At 43.5% G+C, this 18,340-nt stretch overlaps 2 protein-coding genes across 2 annotated transcripts; both read left to right on the top strand.

Annotated features, from left to right (window-relative positions):
* Window positions 1-923: 923 nt before the first annotated feature.
* LOC137795311 (suppressor of cytokine signaling 1-like) lies at window positions 924-5,802 on the top strand. The gene is made up of 4 exons (XM_068592689.1): window positions 924-982; window positions 3,376-3,824; window positions 4,609-4,796; window positions 5,151-5,802. Exons 2-4 carry the CDS (start codon window positions 3,621-3,623, stop codon window positions 5,473-5,475), a joined length of 717 nt encoding a protein of 238 aa, XP_068448790.1. The 5' UTR covers window positions 924-982; window positions 3,376-3,620; the 3' UTR covers window positions 5,476-5,802.
* Window positions 5,803-7,732: 1,930 nt separating this feature from the next.
* Window positions 7,733-17,955, top strand: LOC137795310 (caskin-1-like; the record flags this gene model as incomplete). The annotated part of the gene is made up of 3 exons (XM_068592688.1): window positions 7,733-8,008; window positions 15,412-15,463; window positions 17,858-17,955. Coding segments are annotated over exons 1-3 (244 nt in total), but the record flags the coding sequence as incomplete, so codon positions are not given.
* Window positions 17,956-18,340: the final 385 nt, after the last annotated feature.

Genomic DNA, 18,340 nt, shown 5'->3' with positions numbered 1-18,340 from the left:
AAAAAAAGCTTCAGAGATTTTTGCATTTTAAGGTAAAATGCATACAAATCCAGTAATCTGTCACATTTAATGTATTTCTGCATTCAGTTCTACCCATGAAGGAGCTCAATACATTTCATTTAGCTGACGCTTTTATCCAAAGCGACTTAATAACTGGATTAAACCGAGTAAACTCGGAACAAAAAGAATCAGAAAAGTACAATTTCTTCAATAAAGTCAAACTACAAAATGCTATCGGTAAGTGCCATTGTAGTGCTACAACTGTGCTACCTTCCTTATTCAAGCTTAAACTGTATCAATAAGTTTATAGCATATAAATTAGGTTTAAAGATATGTTTGTTAAGTTTGAAGTGTGCAGCGTTTCACCTCTTTACAGCATGTATATTCTAATGACATGTACTAGATATTGATGATCATCAATGTCTGATCATTTACTGTTTCCCATTCATTTTGGCGGAAAGGAGCAGTCTGCATAGTTCAAATGATTTGCTATCAAGTTAAACGAATGAAAAAACAAGCATTCAATGCATGTTTGCTTTCTTTGTCATTCGGCATTTGTATGCCACAAACGAGTCGAAAGAGGTGCTGGTATCAAGTGAACGGTTCTACACGCACAGAGACACACACACACACACACAAAAAAAAAAAAAACGCGCACGGGCTGCATCACGTGATTTAAGAGAATTCGCCTGCAGAACGAAAAGCGAAAGTAAAAATCCACAAGTGCGTGTTTTGTTCGCGCGCGCGCGCGCGTATGCACGCCTGTCAATTCAAAGTCTCGTGGTTGAGCAGGCGATAAGATGTAGAGCTGTCACAGAGCCAACATGTCAGACCGTTTGAAACAGCGGTCCCGCCCCCGTTACCGGACTTACCTGAACCGAAAGTAAGACGAGCGCAGTCATGAAGAGCTGCGACCTCCAGCAGGGAAGACGCTGACTGCCTCTCCTGCTGCGACTCCTCACGGCCAGGTTGGTTGTGCAAAGTAAGTGAACTCTGTGCTTCATGAAAGCATATTTTACTGGAGTCGGCATTCACCTGTACTCAAAAGATACGAGACTATCATGACACACACACACACACACACGCACACATGGGCAGGTCTTGCTGTGTGTAACTTTAATTTCAATAATTCATTTCATTTAAACCCCTGCGAGGTCAGCTCAACTTATATGTTTACACCCGTGTGACTACCACTTCATATCACCTTATTCACTCAGGTTTCAAATAACAGGAAGTATTACTCATGATAGAGGCAAAATATTAGTTTGTTTCATTTTTTCTGTGACATTTCTTTTTAGTTCTGAACTCTTCTGCGTCAATATTTGGACTCATTGTCACACATTGTGAATGTAGTTGTGATGTTTCTAAACTGCGGCACATTGGCCCTCATGTGAAACCCTTATTATTTCATGTTTATGTTTGAATAACTTCACATTTAATGCGGTCAGTGATATTAAACTTCTGGGTTTTGACATCCACGTTGCACGGCGGCACGGCTTCAAACGTGTGAAACTTCAAACTGAAAGTTAAACTTCAGAGTCATTATTTCATTACAAAGTGGAGCACAGAATTTAAAAAAAACACAATGTGCTGCTGTTATGCTGCCTGCCCTGTGGGACACTGTGAGAAAAACACGATCCCAGAGTGACTCAATATTCTGTAAACTGATAACAGTTAGACGCAGACTTCCTCCACACAAATAGACTACAATCATAAGATTTGAGCTGAAATTGACATATTCAGTAAAGCAGTAAGATTACGACTCGGTAAGATATTTAGAGTACAAATCATTTTCCATCGTTTGAGCAAAGAGGTGAAACAAAAGCAGACGTTAAGAAGTATACTAAGTGACACAACAGAGTGAAAGAAAGAACACAACATTTGTTGGAAACAGTCCATCTTCTCGTAAAATCATCCACAATGAACTTTATTGGAACAGCACGTCTCCAAACAAAAGTTTGAAAGTGCTTTTAAACATAGAAGTAAAAACAAGAAAGAAAAACAAAAGACAACAAACTATACTTATATCTTTATATACTTAAGTTTAAGTATTATTAGGACCTTTTTTTGTACTCATGTCCTCATTTGTATTTTAAATCTGCTTATTGTATCGTTTAATTCAAGGCCCTTTGTTAATTTGCACTGGAAATAAGCTTTATAAATACACTTGAGTTACTTTTAATGAAAACTAAAGGCTGTTGCATACTAACGTGTAGGAAAACTTTTATACAAATGATCTTGGAGAGCGGCACTCGTATTCGTCTCGCTTCACTGTGAAAGTGAAAGTGCGTTTTTTTTTACAAACAACTATTTAACAGCTGTCCTTCCCAGTGATTAATGATAACGCAACATGTGGTTTACTGTCAGCCACACCACCTGAATAACACACACACACACACACACACATTGGATTGCATGTGTCCAGTATGCAGCGAGGTTAAAGCGCCTCAAAGAGATATCTTCACAGTGACACTGAATCAGATGAAAGATGTGAAAACAATGTGAAAGAGGTTGCTCATTGTGATGAACCTACAGCGAGTAACTCATTGAATCTGCAGCTCCCCTCCGCTTTACGGAGATTTATAGTGAGCTCATTGTTAAGCTGTTCGGCTCGCAACTTTTAAAAACCCACACAATAATACCCGCTCACACAATAGTGTCTCTTGCTGTTGGACTTATGGAGCCTTTAGCAGCTGAGGAGCCAGACCTTTTCCTGAGGGGTCGCTGGAGGCCCAGCACCGAGATGAAAGAGAGCGAATAATTGTTTATTTTTTAAACTATTACATTAATCTGCAACTTTTTGGACCGACGAAAGTGATCTTATTGGAGCTTCTTAAAGCGGCTTCCTCAAAGATCTTCCAAAGAGGCAACTCAATAATGATTAAGCCTATAAAAGATTTTTAAAAAACGGCAATATTTATATATTTGTGGTTTTCTGCATTGTATTCACACAATAAAGAAAACTATGCACACAATTGTGAAACGGAAATCCTCAGGGTGCACAATTAGAGCGTGAATATTTTGTGGTTTCTTTGCCCCTCTGTGTCAGTAAACTGAATATATTTGAGTTGTGGACAAAAAAAAAGGACATTTTGAGGACGCCATCTTGGGATTCAGGAAACACTGATCCTCACTTTGTTAAATCTTATAGATCCAACAACTTGATTGAGAAATTAATAGACAGATTAGCAACTGCTCGATGTGTAAATAAGCTGTTAATATGTCGATGTTGGGATCACATCTGGTTTCTGCTGCCCTCTAGTGGCCAGACACACATCAAGCCTATTGCAGGTTTTAAGGTCAATTCGATGAAAGTAAAATGCAGTCCAGTGGAATAAAACATTGACGCTGATTGTTCGCTTTTCTGTATTTCAGCTCGTCACATTCTTCAGTGACACGTCGGACAGGTCCTGACTCCTCTCCCCTCCGGAGGTTGGTGATGACGTTGATGAATCTTGACGCTATCCTCAAAGTGGCTATCTGAATTAGCATGGAGTCTGAAAGAGGACCGAGCAGCGGATGACCGGCCAGAAAGGCCTCAGTGATGGAGGATCTGCCAGTGAAAAGTGGAGGAAGCGGTGCAACGGGTGGACAAGAGGAGGATTCTCCTCCTTTGTAGGATGGTTAGAGACAATCTGGATAAAACAGTAGTGCAGAGCAGAAAACAGAACCGCGCGGCCGAGACGCAAAGTCAACCCCCCGAGGAACCCGCAGAACCAGAACCAGCCCAGAGGCCCGAGAGCCGAGAGCCCACAGAGAGCCAGCTCGATGTACTGCAGTGGAAAAAACTGAACTTACACGAAGAGCCTGAAACCTGGTGCCAGGTTAGAGCTCACTGTTTGCTCAGTTTGTGGCTTTCATTGCTTTGGGATATTGTTTTTTGAAACAGTGCACAGATGGCTGGAGCGAAACAGTCGAAATCAAACACCAGGATTTATTTTTAAATTGTGCATCCATCAGTGGAGGAAGTACTCAGAGCTTTTACTTCAAGTAAAAGTAAATACACAACAGTGTATATAATACTCTGCATTCCCAGTCGGCTGTAGGCATTAAAATAAACGTAAAGTGCCAAAAGTAAAAGTACATCACTTTGATGTTGCAGCTGCTAAAGGTGGAGCTAATATCAACCCCTTCATATATAGTTAACGCTCCTTTAAAAACATTGGTATCACAAATGAAGGACTTTACATGTTTGGGCTGAGCAGTGAGAGGTTTTTGTTTTAGCCTAACACAACATAACAGCAATAATTAATACTATTGATTTGTTATTATGCTGTGTTTTGTATATGAATGGAGAGCCAACACACACAAAACCTGTGGTTATCAGTGTGTCATCGTTTTGTAGCTCAATTTAATCTGCAAACGTTCATCAGTTGTACAAGATTATGATGTATACACTAAAGCAATCCTATAATAATAACATATTATATATATATAAACTTTAGTGGGATAACTACAAACATTTGTATAATACACAAACTTTACTTTAAATGTTTTTTTCTGATCGTTTTGTATTTATTGAACTCTGCTCTGCTTCTCTGTGACTGTCGTCATCGATAACTTGATTTATTTTAACACCACTCGTTTCCGACGACTTCTCTGCTGCAGCCGATCACTGGAGCCGACGCTGAGGGCTTCCCCACGCACCTCCGTCCGTTCAGCAGCGCCGCAGAGTACAAACTGGTGAAGCGCACCTACCAGCAGCTCCAGCACAGTGGTTACTACTGGGGATCGATGGCCATGGAGGAGGCACACGACATACTCTCACGGGCGCAGCTGGGGACCTTCCTCATCAGGTAAATCCGCCGCTACAAGGCGTTGGTGTTGACCTATCTGTTGCTTTCCCTTGTTATACTGTTCTCTTGGTTTAAAACATGAACGGATTGTATTTGATTATGCATACACATGTGTATAAAATGTGTATGTCTTGCAGTTTCATTCGTCACAACCTTTGATGAGTCATATTTTGTGAAAATCAAAGTCTGATCATGACATAAATCTATTCTATTTCCCAACATTGGACACACGCACGTAGACATAGTCATCTTCTACCCTTTTCCCTTCACTGCACACCCGATAAAAAGCACTGGACACTAAAATAAACCACATCAAGTGTGCACAAAGTGACCATACGTGCCGTGTCGTTGCAGAGACAGCGGCCAGCCAGATGTTTTCTTCACCCTGAGCTACCAAAGCGACGACGGCCCGACCAGCGTCCGCGTCCAGCTGGACAACCTGCTCTTCAGCCTGAACGGCAGCCACCGGACTTTTGCGTCACTTTTCGCTCTGCTCACTTATTACACCGGCTCATCCTGTAAGCTGACGTCGCCGTATCGCAGACAGCGTCCGGAGCGCCTGAAGCAGATGTGCAGGAGGGCCCTCGTGGGCTCAGACGGAGCAGAAAAGATAAGCACCTTGCCTGGACTTAGCACTCAAGTCAAAGACTACGTTCAGGCGTACCCTTATTGTATATAGAGGCCTGTGTGTCCGTCGCTCTGTCGGCGTGTCGTTTGTATTTTTAAGTTAAACAAATACTCTCCATTTGAGTGTTTGATCTGCGAGTTGTTGAAGCCGTATTTGCTTTATTTATCTATTAAACTATTCATCTGCATCTCAAATAGAGATACATGTGTAATATACTTCCTGCAGTCCTATGGAACAACAGACAACTGTACGAATGTGTGACGCTTTGCAAAATGTTGTTGAAGTTGAATAAATTAAAATCTTGAAGTTGACAAGTAATAATGCATGTACACACCATGAGGCTGAACCACTAAGCAGGAAATTGTCCTTGTAATAAAAACAGTGCACTGTGGTAACACTCCGGCTCGACGTCGTCATGATATCTATCGCATGCTGACATTACCACTCAGCTCAAAGCACCGCCGTCCCCATAAACGGCCTCATCGAGCCGCGATATGCTGCGAACGCCAAGTCTGTATCATAAACTCATCTTTATCGTCGACTGATTTTGTAGCTGGCGCACCAGAAAGCAGCTCACTTTAATGTGTCACACAAACAGGAAACTACACAGTAAGTGCGCTTTTGGATGTCAATCGAAGCGTGACTTCCGAAGGTCGCTGCTTTCCAATTGAACCTCACGAGGATAAACAATATTTGGTTTCAGGAGCTGCCTTTTCTTTGGCAGAACACTTAGAATCAACCCTTTGTTTAGTGCTACATACATGCACATTGACTTTGTTTGTATACTTTCATAACACTACACTCAAAAGCTGGCATTGGGATGCAACTCTACATTTTTTACTCTCAAATACAAAGTAAATTGTGGGGCTAAGAAGGAAGCCCCGTAGCGGGTTAAACCGGCCATGTATGAAGCTGACTCTTAACAAAAAAGATATCTGCCATTTCAATTAGATATGTGTCATTACACATATAAAACTTGCTCATATACACAGTTTGATTAAGTACCATCCCTCTGTCATCCACTTCCTGTCCTAAATCTGATTGTCAGTGGCCCCTTTAGTCTAAATTAGCCCTTCATCAGGGACACACACACACACACGCACGCACACACACACTTTTCCTGTCTTTAAATTATCCCTGGCTCATTAACCTTAAACAATGTTGATGTAAAAGCATCACCACAGTGACACATATTGGGGCGAGGTCAGTTTAATTGTGTAGCACCTTTAAACAATGAAGCAATTACAACTTCTTCACGTTCAACGTGTGTAGGTTAATGAAGAACATAAAGTAAAAAATAAAATGCACACGCAATAATGGAAAGAAAAGAATAACTTGAAGGAAAGAAAAATAAAGGGGAGGATAGAAAGAAAAAAAAAACATCTCCAGAGCAAGATGTGAATGAATAATTCCAGTTTGAATTGAATTCGTGAAGGACAGCGTCAGTGTTATGGATCAGATGTGTGCATCTGTCTCACGGGTCTGCGCGATCCCGTCCCTCCCACTGTCCCGCGCACTGATTGCGCCTCTTGCACGCGACTCAGTACAATTTGTATGATGTCAAACGACCTCTCCTGACTTGTCCGCCCGCACGCGCGCGGAAACACGCGGACTGGGATTACCACAACTGGAGTGGCGCGCGCGCGCACAAGTATAGCTCGTGTTTATGTAATGCCATATGTGACTGTGGATGTGCGCGTATGTGCGTGTGTCTCCGTGTGTGTGTGTGTGAGTGTGTGTGTGTGTGAGTGTGTGTGAGTGTGAGTGTGTGTGTGTGTGTGTGTGTGTTTGCACGCCGGAGCTGGCGCGAGCTGGTCCAGCATCGCAGCGGCGACAGCGGTCACACGTTCAAACATCCGCGACCCGCGCGCGTTATTCTGCGGATTGAGGGCTCGTGAGATTTCAGGGGTGCGGATTTGACCCGGTGTGTGTGTGTGTGTGTGTGTGTGTGTGTGTGCGTGTGTGTGTGTGTGTGTGTGTGTATAGGAGGGCGCTCGAGCTCCACCGGCACGCACACGGAGACCCGGTGAAAATCGTCACGCGGAGTGGAATCTGTCACGAGTGTGCGTGCGCGCGCGCGCGCGCGTGTGTGTGTGTGTGTGTGTGTGAGTGAGTGAGTGAGTGAGTGCGTGCGTGTGTGTGTGTGCGTGTGTGTGTGTGTGTGTTCCAGCGCGGCCGGAGAGCATCTCTGCAGAGAGCGAGGTCCTGTCGGGCGGGCGGTCGGTCGGTTCGCTCGGTAAGCACCGCGTGGAGGGGGAGGGGGAGGGAGGGAGGGTTTGGGGGGGGGGGGGGAGGGACCGCGGGACGTGCGCTGGACCCCTGGCCGAATCGGAAGCATCCCACTCCCGGCAGCGTCAATCCCTCCGCGCGCCTCAGCTCCAGCGGGAGGCCCGGAGCGGCGGCAGGATGTAGCAGCGGATTAGCGGAGGAGAGAGGGGCGCTCAGAGGAAGAGAGCGGGACCGAGAGGACCGAGGCGGGACGGAGGGGACATGGGGAAGGACCAGGAGCTGCTCCAGGCCGTGAAGACCGAGGACTTGCTGACAGCTCAGCGGCTTCTACAGAGACCTCGGCCAGGGAAAGCCAGTCAGTATCCCTCCATCCTCCTGTCATACACACAGACACACACACGCACGCACGCACACACACACATACACACACCCGTCATTACGAGGTCAGGACAGTGCAGGCTAAATCGGATGTGATGCCATTTAACCTAAATGTATGTATGTATGTGTGTGTGTTTTTGTTTTTCCTGCAGGTGTTTTTTATGTGTGTTCAGCTGTGTGTGTTTGTGTGTGTGTGTGTGTGTGTGTGCTATGACGTTGAATGTGTGATAGTGATGACGTTGCACATGTCTGAGAACAGTCATCAGAAATGAATTAGAGATCAGGAGGATGCTCGCCACCCATTTTCCTCCATTGACGTTTCTGTGTGTGTGTGTGTGTGTGTGTGTGTGTATTGCTGCATGAATGCACGGAAATGAAAATGTGTGTATGTGTGCACACCAGAGAGGATGTGCGTACTAGTGCGTGTGAGCGTGTGTGTGAGTGACAGTGTGTGTTGGAGAGAGAGGGAGGGAGAGAGAGGGGTGCAGTTTAAGGTCCTGCACCGCTCTCGGGACAGGCGGATTAGTGGTGTGTGAAGATGCCAGATGTTAGTGATAATAATGTTCCTACGAGTACACGTGCGGACGTGTGCACCAATGTGGCGCTCATGTGTGCACATGTATGTGTGTGCGTGCGTGTGTGTGTGTGTGTGCGCGGGTGTTTGACGTGGAGTCAGCTGGGACTTGAGGTGATAATTAGATTTCAATTACAGCTTTGAAACAGCTCTCCTCCTCTCCGATTTCATCACCAGGCCCCTCTCGATTCTCTGCTCTGAATTTATCTCCTCCTCACTACTCCTCTCCTCCTGTTTCCTATCCTCTCCCCTCCTGTTGCCTTTTTTTCTCTCTGTTACTCTGTCCTGCCTCCTCTATTCCTCGCCTCCTCTTTGCTCCGATGTCCTTTCACGTCTTCCCCTGTTTTTCTCTTCCTTCCTTACTTTCTATACTTTTTTCTTATTTAGCATCTCTTCCTCTCCTCTTGTCTCCTCTAGTCCCTCTTCCTCTCTTATCTCCTTTATCTTGTCTCCTTTCCTACCCTCTCCCCTCTTCTCCTCTTGTTTCCTCTCCTCTCCTGTCCTCCATCCGTGTCTCCTCACCTCTATCTTTGCCTCCTCTCCTTTCCTTTCCTCTATATCCTTGTCTCCCCTACCCATCTTTTCTATGTTCTATCCTTTTCTCTTCTCCTCCCCTCTTCTCACCTATTGTTTCTTCTCCTCTTTCCTTGTCTCTTATTCTTACCTCTTTCCTTGTCTCATCTCCTCTCCTTCTCCCTCTTCGCTCCTCTATCCTTGTCACCTCTCCCCTCCTCTACTATCTTGTCTCCTCTCTTGTCCTCTCCTCTTTCCTCGTTTTCTCCTCCCTCTACTCTTGTTTCTGCTCCTCTCCTCTATCCTTGTCTCCTCTTCTCACCTATATCATTGTCTCATCTCCTCTGCCCTCAACTCCTCTCCTACCTTCCCCTCATCCTTGTCTCCCTTCTTCTCTTCCTCCCTCCACTCTATCGTTGTCGCCTCTCTCCTCCTCTCTCCTCCTCTCGCCTCCTTTCTTCTCATCTCCTCTCCTTGTCTCCTCTCGTGTGTTTGTCTCTGGACATTCCAGCAGTGCCATGAAAAAGAAAAATGCTTCTCCTCAAATGCCAGAAGAGATCAGCTCTGAGTGCTCAGTCCACTGCACACTGACAAAGAGAAAGGGGGAGGAGGGTGGCGGGTGAGGGACATGAGGGGTGAGGAGGAGGGTCGGCATGGGAGAGTAAAAGAGTGAGAGTGCAGAACAGAAGGAGGGAAACGGCGAGTTATGAATACAGGATGTAAAGAGACAGGAAGTGATGGAGAGAGGTCAAAGGTGAGCTGTGGAAGGTGTGTGTGAATCAGAATGAGTATGTGTGTGTGTGTGAGAGAGAGAGAGAGAGAGAGAGAGAGAGAGAGAGAGAGAGAGAGAGAGAGAGAGAGAGAGAGAGAGAGAGAGAGAGAGAGAGAGAGAGAGAGTGTGTGCGTATGTGTGTGTATGTATGTGTGTGTGTTCGTGTATGTGTGTGAGAGAGAGAGTGTGTGTGTGTGTATCTGTGTGTGTGTGTGTGAGAGAGAGAGCGAGAGAACGTTTGTGTAAGTGTGTCTGTGTACGTGTGTGTGCATGTGTGTGTGTGTGTGTGTGTGTGTATTTATGTGTGTGTATTTATGTGTGTGTATGTGTGTGAGTGACTGCATGAATCCAGGTTTATGATTGAATAATTAAACAGGAAGCCTGGTTTCTCTGCTGGAGAATCTCACTCTCACACACACACACACACACACACACACACACACACACACACACACACACACACACACACACACACAAAAACACCTCGAACGCACACAATTACAGCCAAGATTGCACGGAGACACACCCGACACATCAGGTGTTAGCCATGTGCCTGACTGCGTTTTTCATTATTAACAGTAATGATGTTCAGAGCAGCAGGTGAGAGGAAGTTGCCGTAGCGGTTGTTTGCTAAATGTCACATTTTGATGGAGGAGGGTTTTAGGACTTGAAGTGGTGGCAGGACGACGTGAGGCCACTTCACTTCCCAGTCTGTCTCGCGTGTCACGCAGCAGAGCGTCTTCTCCATCTGACTGAAGCAGTAGTGCAACATGGACGCCTCTCTCATGTTCGTAGATCTCCGGCTGGAACTAGCAGTGGGCTAGCTTAGCTTAGCATGAACACTGGAAACAGCTAACTTGGTGTTGTCTGTAATCCAAATCTGCGTATAAGCAACTTTGCAGTGCAGAACTTTAAATACCTTTAAATCCTTCAAACTTTAAATCAGTCACCTCCTGTCCAGATACTTAAAAAAATGGGGCAAATCAAATTATTGTCAAAATATGTGAGAAATAAGGTGAAAAAAATGTCTGTAAATACAACTTAACTACAGTTCTGGCACCTCTACAAGAGAAAGGAAACACAAAAGCGTTGCCTGTCAGCATACAGGGTGTACTACTCTTGTTAGCAGCACAAATAGGTCCAGAAGTTACAAAATAAACACAAATAAACATATTTTAATTACGTGGCCCAGACTACAACTACTGCCCCAAGGAATTTGTAGTTGCCTCAAAACTACACCAAATGGCTCAGTCTGAAATTATATTTCTTTGATTTGTCAACAAGATCTCATGAACTACAGAACGTTGTTCCTCCCATAATAAACCCACATTAAAACCCAATTAATCTGTTAAATAGAAAATCCGGTTGAAATCCCTTCCTCGTTATGTCGAGGGTAATGTTTTTGTCATATATTTTGTATTTCTAACTCATATTTTGGAAGGTGTGCGTTATTGAAATAGCTTTGAAGATTATGCTAACGCTATTCTTTGTACTCTAAACAAATCCCGAGAAGAGACCACGAGCAGCAGCGTGTTCGTCCGTCTCTAAATACCTCCACTTCTGCGTCTTTGAGGAATAAGCTGCAGCGTTATCAGCTTTGCAGACCACACTTGTAGACCGATCAATGCATTGCTGGTTTGGGACTTTCTGTGGGGTTCGTTGACAATGAGAAAACTACAGATTGTCACCAAATCCATCCGTTAAATTCATAATCCCGCTGTAATCAACGGGCTCACTGATTTTGTTGAGCAAAGTTTGAACTCGTCGAGCTTTCCGGTTCACTTTTAAGCCGAGGACTTTAAAAGCCAGTGGCTTTTTAAGGCGTATTTCTAAACCAATTGGTAATGGTTCCCTTATCTTCGGCACAGTCGCAATAAAGCTTTTCATCTTAGAGATACGAGAACGTGCTTATCATATTTGTACTTCTTTAATGTTGTAGGCGACTGTAATGGACGCTAAGTCATTACGGAGCTGTGTCTGTTGTGCCTGTTGATCACGGTTTGGACTCAGCCCGATAGTAATAAGGACCGGTATTCCCACAACATTAAATAAACAACTGTATCTCAACAGTCTTGCAATAGACCAACAGTAAAGCAGATGAATTATTAAACATTACTACTTTTCATTTGTTTTTGTTCCTCGGCTGGGGAACAGCAGGATTTGCACATTGATCAAAAACACTGAGGTGGTCTGAAATAAAAGTAAAAAATGGAAATCTCAGTTATCAGTGACTCATCAGCAGCACAAGAGACCATAATAATCCCCAACAAGTGCAGTATACTGTAACCTTGGGGCCGTACAAAATGTGCAACTATATTTTAAAAGCGAATGAATCACTTTTCAAGCAAAAAAGCTCAAAAGAAATGCAGTGATTCCAGATATATTCTGGTTTGGGGCTGTTAATAACATGTCAACTTCTGGGAAATCAGTGTCAATCTTAATTCTTATGACATTATTTAGATAAAAAATGATCATATTTAACAGGCTAATCAACACCGAAAGTAATGTACGCTTAATTGTGTCCTATCCGTAGCCACAAAGATCAAAATGTAGATGAAGGATGTGACGAAGAAGAAGAGGCATTGTCCATTGTTACATGTTTTGTTTTTTGATCTTTGAAAAAACAAATTGCAAGTCCAGCTGTTACAGAGGAAATAACAATATCACCATATATTAATCCGGCTCTTGTTGGATATGTGCTGTATTCTGTGTGCAGGAAGAGGCTTTTATGAATACTAGCGTTTTACAAAAAGTAGTTCTGCAACTATAAAGGTAGAGTTGTGTCTTTTTTACCCAAGCAAATGTTTGTAAGTAAATTATCTTCAAATCTTTGCTCTCAATTTAAAAAATTGCTCTCCAAAAAAAAAAAAAACACGCTCTCAAAACTAAAATAATTTTTTTAGAGCAAATTCTAGTTTTGAGAGCATTTTTTAGAGCTTTTTTTTTTTAATTTTGAGAGCAAATTTTAGTTTTGGGAGTTCTTTTTTTTTAACGTTTTTTTTTTTTTTTTTTTTAAGAGTAATGTTTTCAATTAAGAGCAGAGATTTGGAGATAATTTACTAACAAACCAGAAATTTGCTTGGGTAAAAAAAAAAAGACACAAATCTACCTTCATATGCAACACAAACACTAGATACACGACAAGATAACACCATTTTCAAAAATAGCATGTTTTTCCTGATCACTGCCCCTGCACCACTCGTCACATTGCCGCGTCGACCTGTCGTTGTGTACTCCTGGTGAAAGTGTGGCGTCGCTCCTGCACCATCAGCACGCTGTGACCTCTGAGGCCGCTGAACACACGCGTGCAGCCGTCTGGAAGCCGAGCGGCGCCGAGTTTGTTTTAAGGCGACGCGTTACACTGAAACTCTGGATGCGTGATGGCAGGCGGAAGTCAGCAGAGGGGAGCCGGGATGGGGGAAAACTGGACTTCAGAAGATTTCTGGTAATGAGAACCCTCGAGAAACCCTCCACTTCCACCCCGGCTCCTCAAAACCAGAGGGCTTTCAGATCAAAACCTGAACGATGAGGATTTCACGTCGACAATAAACTTAAAATGAACTCTTTAAACGGCTATTTTGTGGGAGATGCGGCTAACATAATATCATAGTAATCCCTGCCGAGGGATTGACAGTCTGTGAGGATGGCACATTGAGGGGTTACTATGGTAACAGGGGCTCGGTTGCTGGTGTACGCCTAAAATGATCATTGATGGAAAAAAAAATGAGAAAAAGAGAGGGGGGGGAAATGAACCCTGCTCCAAGGACACCATCAGAGAAACATTATGGTAATGCGCCTAAACAAACATGCCAGAGAAGGAAAATACACACAGAGAAAACTCACATTTAGGGTTTAAAATAAAATGGAAGTAAAGTGTGAGTTTTGAGGATGAAAATCAGTTTTGGAGAGCGATCACAGAGGGCAGAGCTGTAACCAGTAGTTGCCAGCCGCATCCAAGTATTTGATTAAATATACCGTGTGGTTATTAAGTGATGCCGTGACCCAGACTCCGTGTCAGAGGAGACGGATATTCCAGTGAGGAACACACAGATTAATATATATTTTATATATATATATATATATAATATATATATATTATAATATATATATATATATATATATATATATATCAATGATAATGAAAAATAATGTGTTCATCCGCTCCAAAATTGAATGAGAATTGAATCAAGTTTTTAGGCGATTACTTGATATAATCAGACAGAAAAACTAACCGGAGCTGGTTGTTGTGGCTGTCGGATGCGGGTGGCGTTGCCATAGATGTGTGCTCGGGTAGGCGGGGGGTCATGTGGCGCCCTGATGGTGACACAGATATCTGCACTCATGATTCATCTGCTGTGGCGGGGAAGGTTGGGTAGGAGGTGGGGTTAATCCAGAGATAGATGGGTATGGGGAAGGGGGGGGGGGGGGGGTGCTACACATGCACAAACACACACACAAACACAACACACATCAGCAGAATGATGTCAGCTGCAGAGTGTAAACACAAAACAGCACAGCTACCAAATCATCAGCACGCGCTCTTTAGCAAATTACAGCGAAAATTAGAGTGTGAGAGCAGGATGAGGGGATGAAGTGCAGATAGAGCTGCAGAGAGAAGGTGAAGCTTTCCCCCAGATTACAGACCAGCTACAGATTACGGTCCGTGGATTATGAGGGTTTGACCAAAAAAAGAAAAAAAAAAATGGAGACAACAAGCCGCTTTTTCTGTGTACTTTTCTGAGAGTTGTGTGTTGGTTTATGTGAGTGTTTGTGCCTGTGTGATTGTTCCCGCTGTCTGATTCCTTTATCTTTCTGATTCACATTCACATAATCACAAACACAGGCGCACATTTACGCACATTTATCTACGCAGGATTTACCCCAAAATACTAAAAACATGCTCCACGTACATTCAGTGGAAGTGAAATCAATCTTTGATCTGAATCTTTTTCCCTAAATAATATTCCCTCGAGTGTATTTGTTTGCTCAATAAACCTTGCAGACATGAAATGCAATATTTAACACACACGCATGTGTCTGGTGCGTGATGATAATTATATTTTTGATGACGTGACAACAACTGGTGTCCAACCTCATGATCAAAACCCACCGACTCACTCAAATTGATTGACAGGTCTTTTAATAAAAGACATCAAACATCTACTTAATCAACGTTATTCATGTTTAGGGATGTAATAGTTTTTGTTTTTTTTAAGATTAGAGACAGCGGAGGACTAAAAGCTCATATTGTAATTATTATCAATTGAGAAATGTCTAATATTTATCTTAAAAAACATACTTTTGCCTCTGCACTTCTTCTTGACCTCTGCTGTTTGAGCTGTCACAGGTATAACAGTGTAGCTGTCTCCTCTGCCAGCGGGGAGTGAATTATTATAATACGTACAAGGAGAGAGAATACATTAATCACTGGATTCTGCATAGATTATATTTTGGACTGTTTGTGCCATGAGTGTGTTTCTCTTTGCTCTCTCATCCTCTCATCCTCTCGTCTCTGTTTCAGAGCTCCTCGGAGCAGCAAAGCGAGTGAACGTCAACATCCAGGATGCAGATGGGTGAGCGGCTGCAGCTCTTCTGATTCACGTTGTCCTTGCTTCTATTCCACATTGCCACCATCTGTTTTACTTTCTGTTTTCCCCCGGTTCTTCTTTTTACCTTCTTTCCCTCGTTGTTTCCTAGTTTCTTTGCTTTCTTTCTGTCCCCTTGACATCACCTCATGACTTTGTTGTTCATTATGTTGCATTGTAGCTGAAGGAGGTTTGATTGATATCACATTTTAGATTAAATTAAGATTCGGGGGAAATAAACTCTGTGCCAAACGTTTCAAATCATATTTACACGTTTTTTTGTTGAGCAACATATTGATTTTTGAAGCTTGAATGCAATCAGCAGATGTAAAAGCCAATAATGTTTAGCTATAAAATCACTACAACCACGGGAGCACGATGGCAATCAAAGGCGGACTAGACAGCATGAAGATGTTTCGTTGTCTCATTTAGCCACTCAGAATTCACCAGAGGGGTATTTTTTACTAACAAAACTTTAAAATATCTTAAGCTCGCGTGAGAGACATACCTTATTTAAGTCATCCAACCAAAAGCCCACAAAAAACAACCCACTGGCTTTGAGACAGTGGAACTGTAGGTGCACAAAATCCTCTAAATGAATTTACGTATTTTAGGGCTCTTTCCTGCGGCGCTTACAATTTAGGACAGCGCTTCCTAACTTGGAGGTCAGACCACCCCAAGGGTTTATAAAACGTAACTTGAATCCATATTTTTATACAAAGGACTAAATGACGATGTGAAGCGGTCGCTCGTATTGATGAACCGAATTATCGCCCAAATCTGCAGCTCCCGTCTGCTCTTTGAGAGCTTTAAGTTTCAGCTCGGTGTTGATCTGTGAGTCAGCTGTTGGTTCACTCTCACAGGTCTCACAGCAGAAGGCAGCTTAAAAAAAATAATAACAAAGAAAGTTAGCAACTATAACCGGCAGCTCGATATTTCCCTCAGGAGACCAAAAGCGTTAAAGTTAAAAGAGTGACTCACAGCAGGCGGTTCACTAATAAGTTACTAATAAAGAGCATCTGGGAGATCTATTGCAGGATGGCATACAATATGCATGATATGTTTCCTTTAGTGTATAATCAGAATCAGCTTTATTGACTTCTTTTCTTTTGGCAATATACAGAGAAGTAGAAATATAAATAACAGCTAAGGACTCAGGCAATAAAAGGACAGATAAAGGTAAAAGGAAGGACTGTTAATCACCTGAAACTAAGACTCAGTTGTGTTTTCACAGAGCGCGTCCCGCTCATGAAGGTCTCCATGTCTCAGTAGTTCATTCGAGGCTCGATCAGAAGCCCAGAAGAGACAAACAACTCTGGTTTGAGAGAGGGCCTTTCACGTTTTCATGTTACCCGAAGTCCACCGTAGCTCTCCGGCGCCGCTAGATGTTAGCGCGCGACCGCGGCTCAGTCGATAGCAGATCTTTCCTTCAATCAGAGGCTCGGTGGTTCGGGCCCCGGCTCTGCTAGCCCTTGAGCGAGACACTTAACCCCCGAATTGCTCTCCGTTGCTGTGTCTTCGGTGTGTAGAACAACGTAAGCCTCTTTGGATAGAAGCGTCCGCTAAATGAAATGTGGATGTCACAAAATCTATCACCCGGTTCCTTTTACACGCTGTGAAAAGCTAGTTTGTGCTGACCTCCTTGTCCTGAAGTGCTGTACCTGTTAACTCCAGCACCCCGTGACGCCCAAACTCCTTCAAGCCTCTTCGACTTTATTCTGTAGCTGACATGCAGTTTGATCATCCAACCCATGAAGGAAAGCAAAAAGGACATAATCAATCTCTCTTCTCTCGACACATTACACACATTACGCTCATCTTAAATCTAACTTTGAAACATATATCCAGCGGAAGGCTGTAATTGCCTTCATTTCTCGGCTCTCAATTTGCTCGGAAATGTTCCCTTATCAACTCTGAATGTACAGCTATGGATGTTTGGCTATATTTAGACTGGTGAGTGGTTAAGCTTTTTATGTGCACATGCTTGGGTTGCGATTGTGTTGCGTTCGGCTCCATCAGATACCGAAGATCATTTTATGATGTTGATTGAAATCGGATAATTGGACTCAACTCCTTGTGTAATGACGAATGATTCGTTGACTTGACTCCAGGGCCCGGCCCTCATATTCACCAGGGATCCATTAGACACACACACACACACACACACACACACACACACACGCGGGTGAGTTGTGTGTGCGCTTGGCTCCGGGGTAGAGAGATTGCTTATTAATGGAAGTAGGTCATTTGCCCCCTCCCGTCGCTCAGACAGAGCTGAGGGGCGGAGCTGCACTACGCTGAAGATTATTTCAGTTATGCTCCGGTTTCACACTATGTATGTGAATATGTGTATTTTTAACCCTAATCTGTGTCTGTGTGAAGGTTGGCACCGCTGCACTTTGCCGCTCTGAGTGGTAACAAGGAGCTGATCTCTCTGCTGCTTGAGGCCCAGGCAGCAGTGGATATTAAAGACCATAAAGGTGAGGACACACACGGATTTCACTGTCCTCACAAGTCGCTATGTTCACATGAAACAGGTACAAAACACACACACGCACACAGATGGCCAGAGAACAATCACACAGGAAAACAGAAATATTTCCGGCTTTCCCTGTGTGACCAGTGATACCGTCTCGTGTAATAACGTGGAGCTCGTTTGAAATTGCAATAAACATTCTCTCCGTGTCGTATACGGTGTTTATGAGAGGTGACAGATTTGTATGCACAGCAAACAATTGACAATAGAAGAAGCTTCACGGCTGCAGGAACGGGAGCCAAGTGGAAGCAGGGCGGCAAATGTCTCCCGTCTTATACTGGCAGAGTCGAGAAGAAGAAGAAGGAGAAGAAGAAATCTCAGGACAGATG

Source organism: Clinocottus analis, unplaced genomic scaffold (assembly GCF_023055335.1).
Source record: "Clinocottus analis isolate CAN_PGR_092001 unplaced genomic scaffold, fCliAna1.0.p SCAF_278, whole genome shotgun sequence".
Taxonomy (NCBI): Eukaryota; Metazoa; Chordata; class Actinopteri; order Perciformes; family Cottidae; genus Clinocottus; species Clinocottus analis.
This window is presented reverse-complemented; position numbering and strand designations above follow the sequence as displayed.

Coding starts and splice junctions, on each gene's coding strand:
- LOC137795311 (XM_068592689.1), top strand. CDS start 3,621: ATGGTTAGAGACAATCTGGATAAAACAGTAGTGCAGAGCAGAAAACAG. Junction 3,825..4,608: donor AGCCTGAAACCTGGTGCCAG/GTTAGAGCTCAC, acceptor TCTCTGCTGCAG/CCGATCACTGGAGCCGACGC. Junction 4,797..5,150: donor CTGGGGACCTTCCTCATCAG/GTAAATCCGCCG, acceptor GTGTCGTTGCAG/AGACAGCGGCCAGCCAGATG.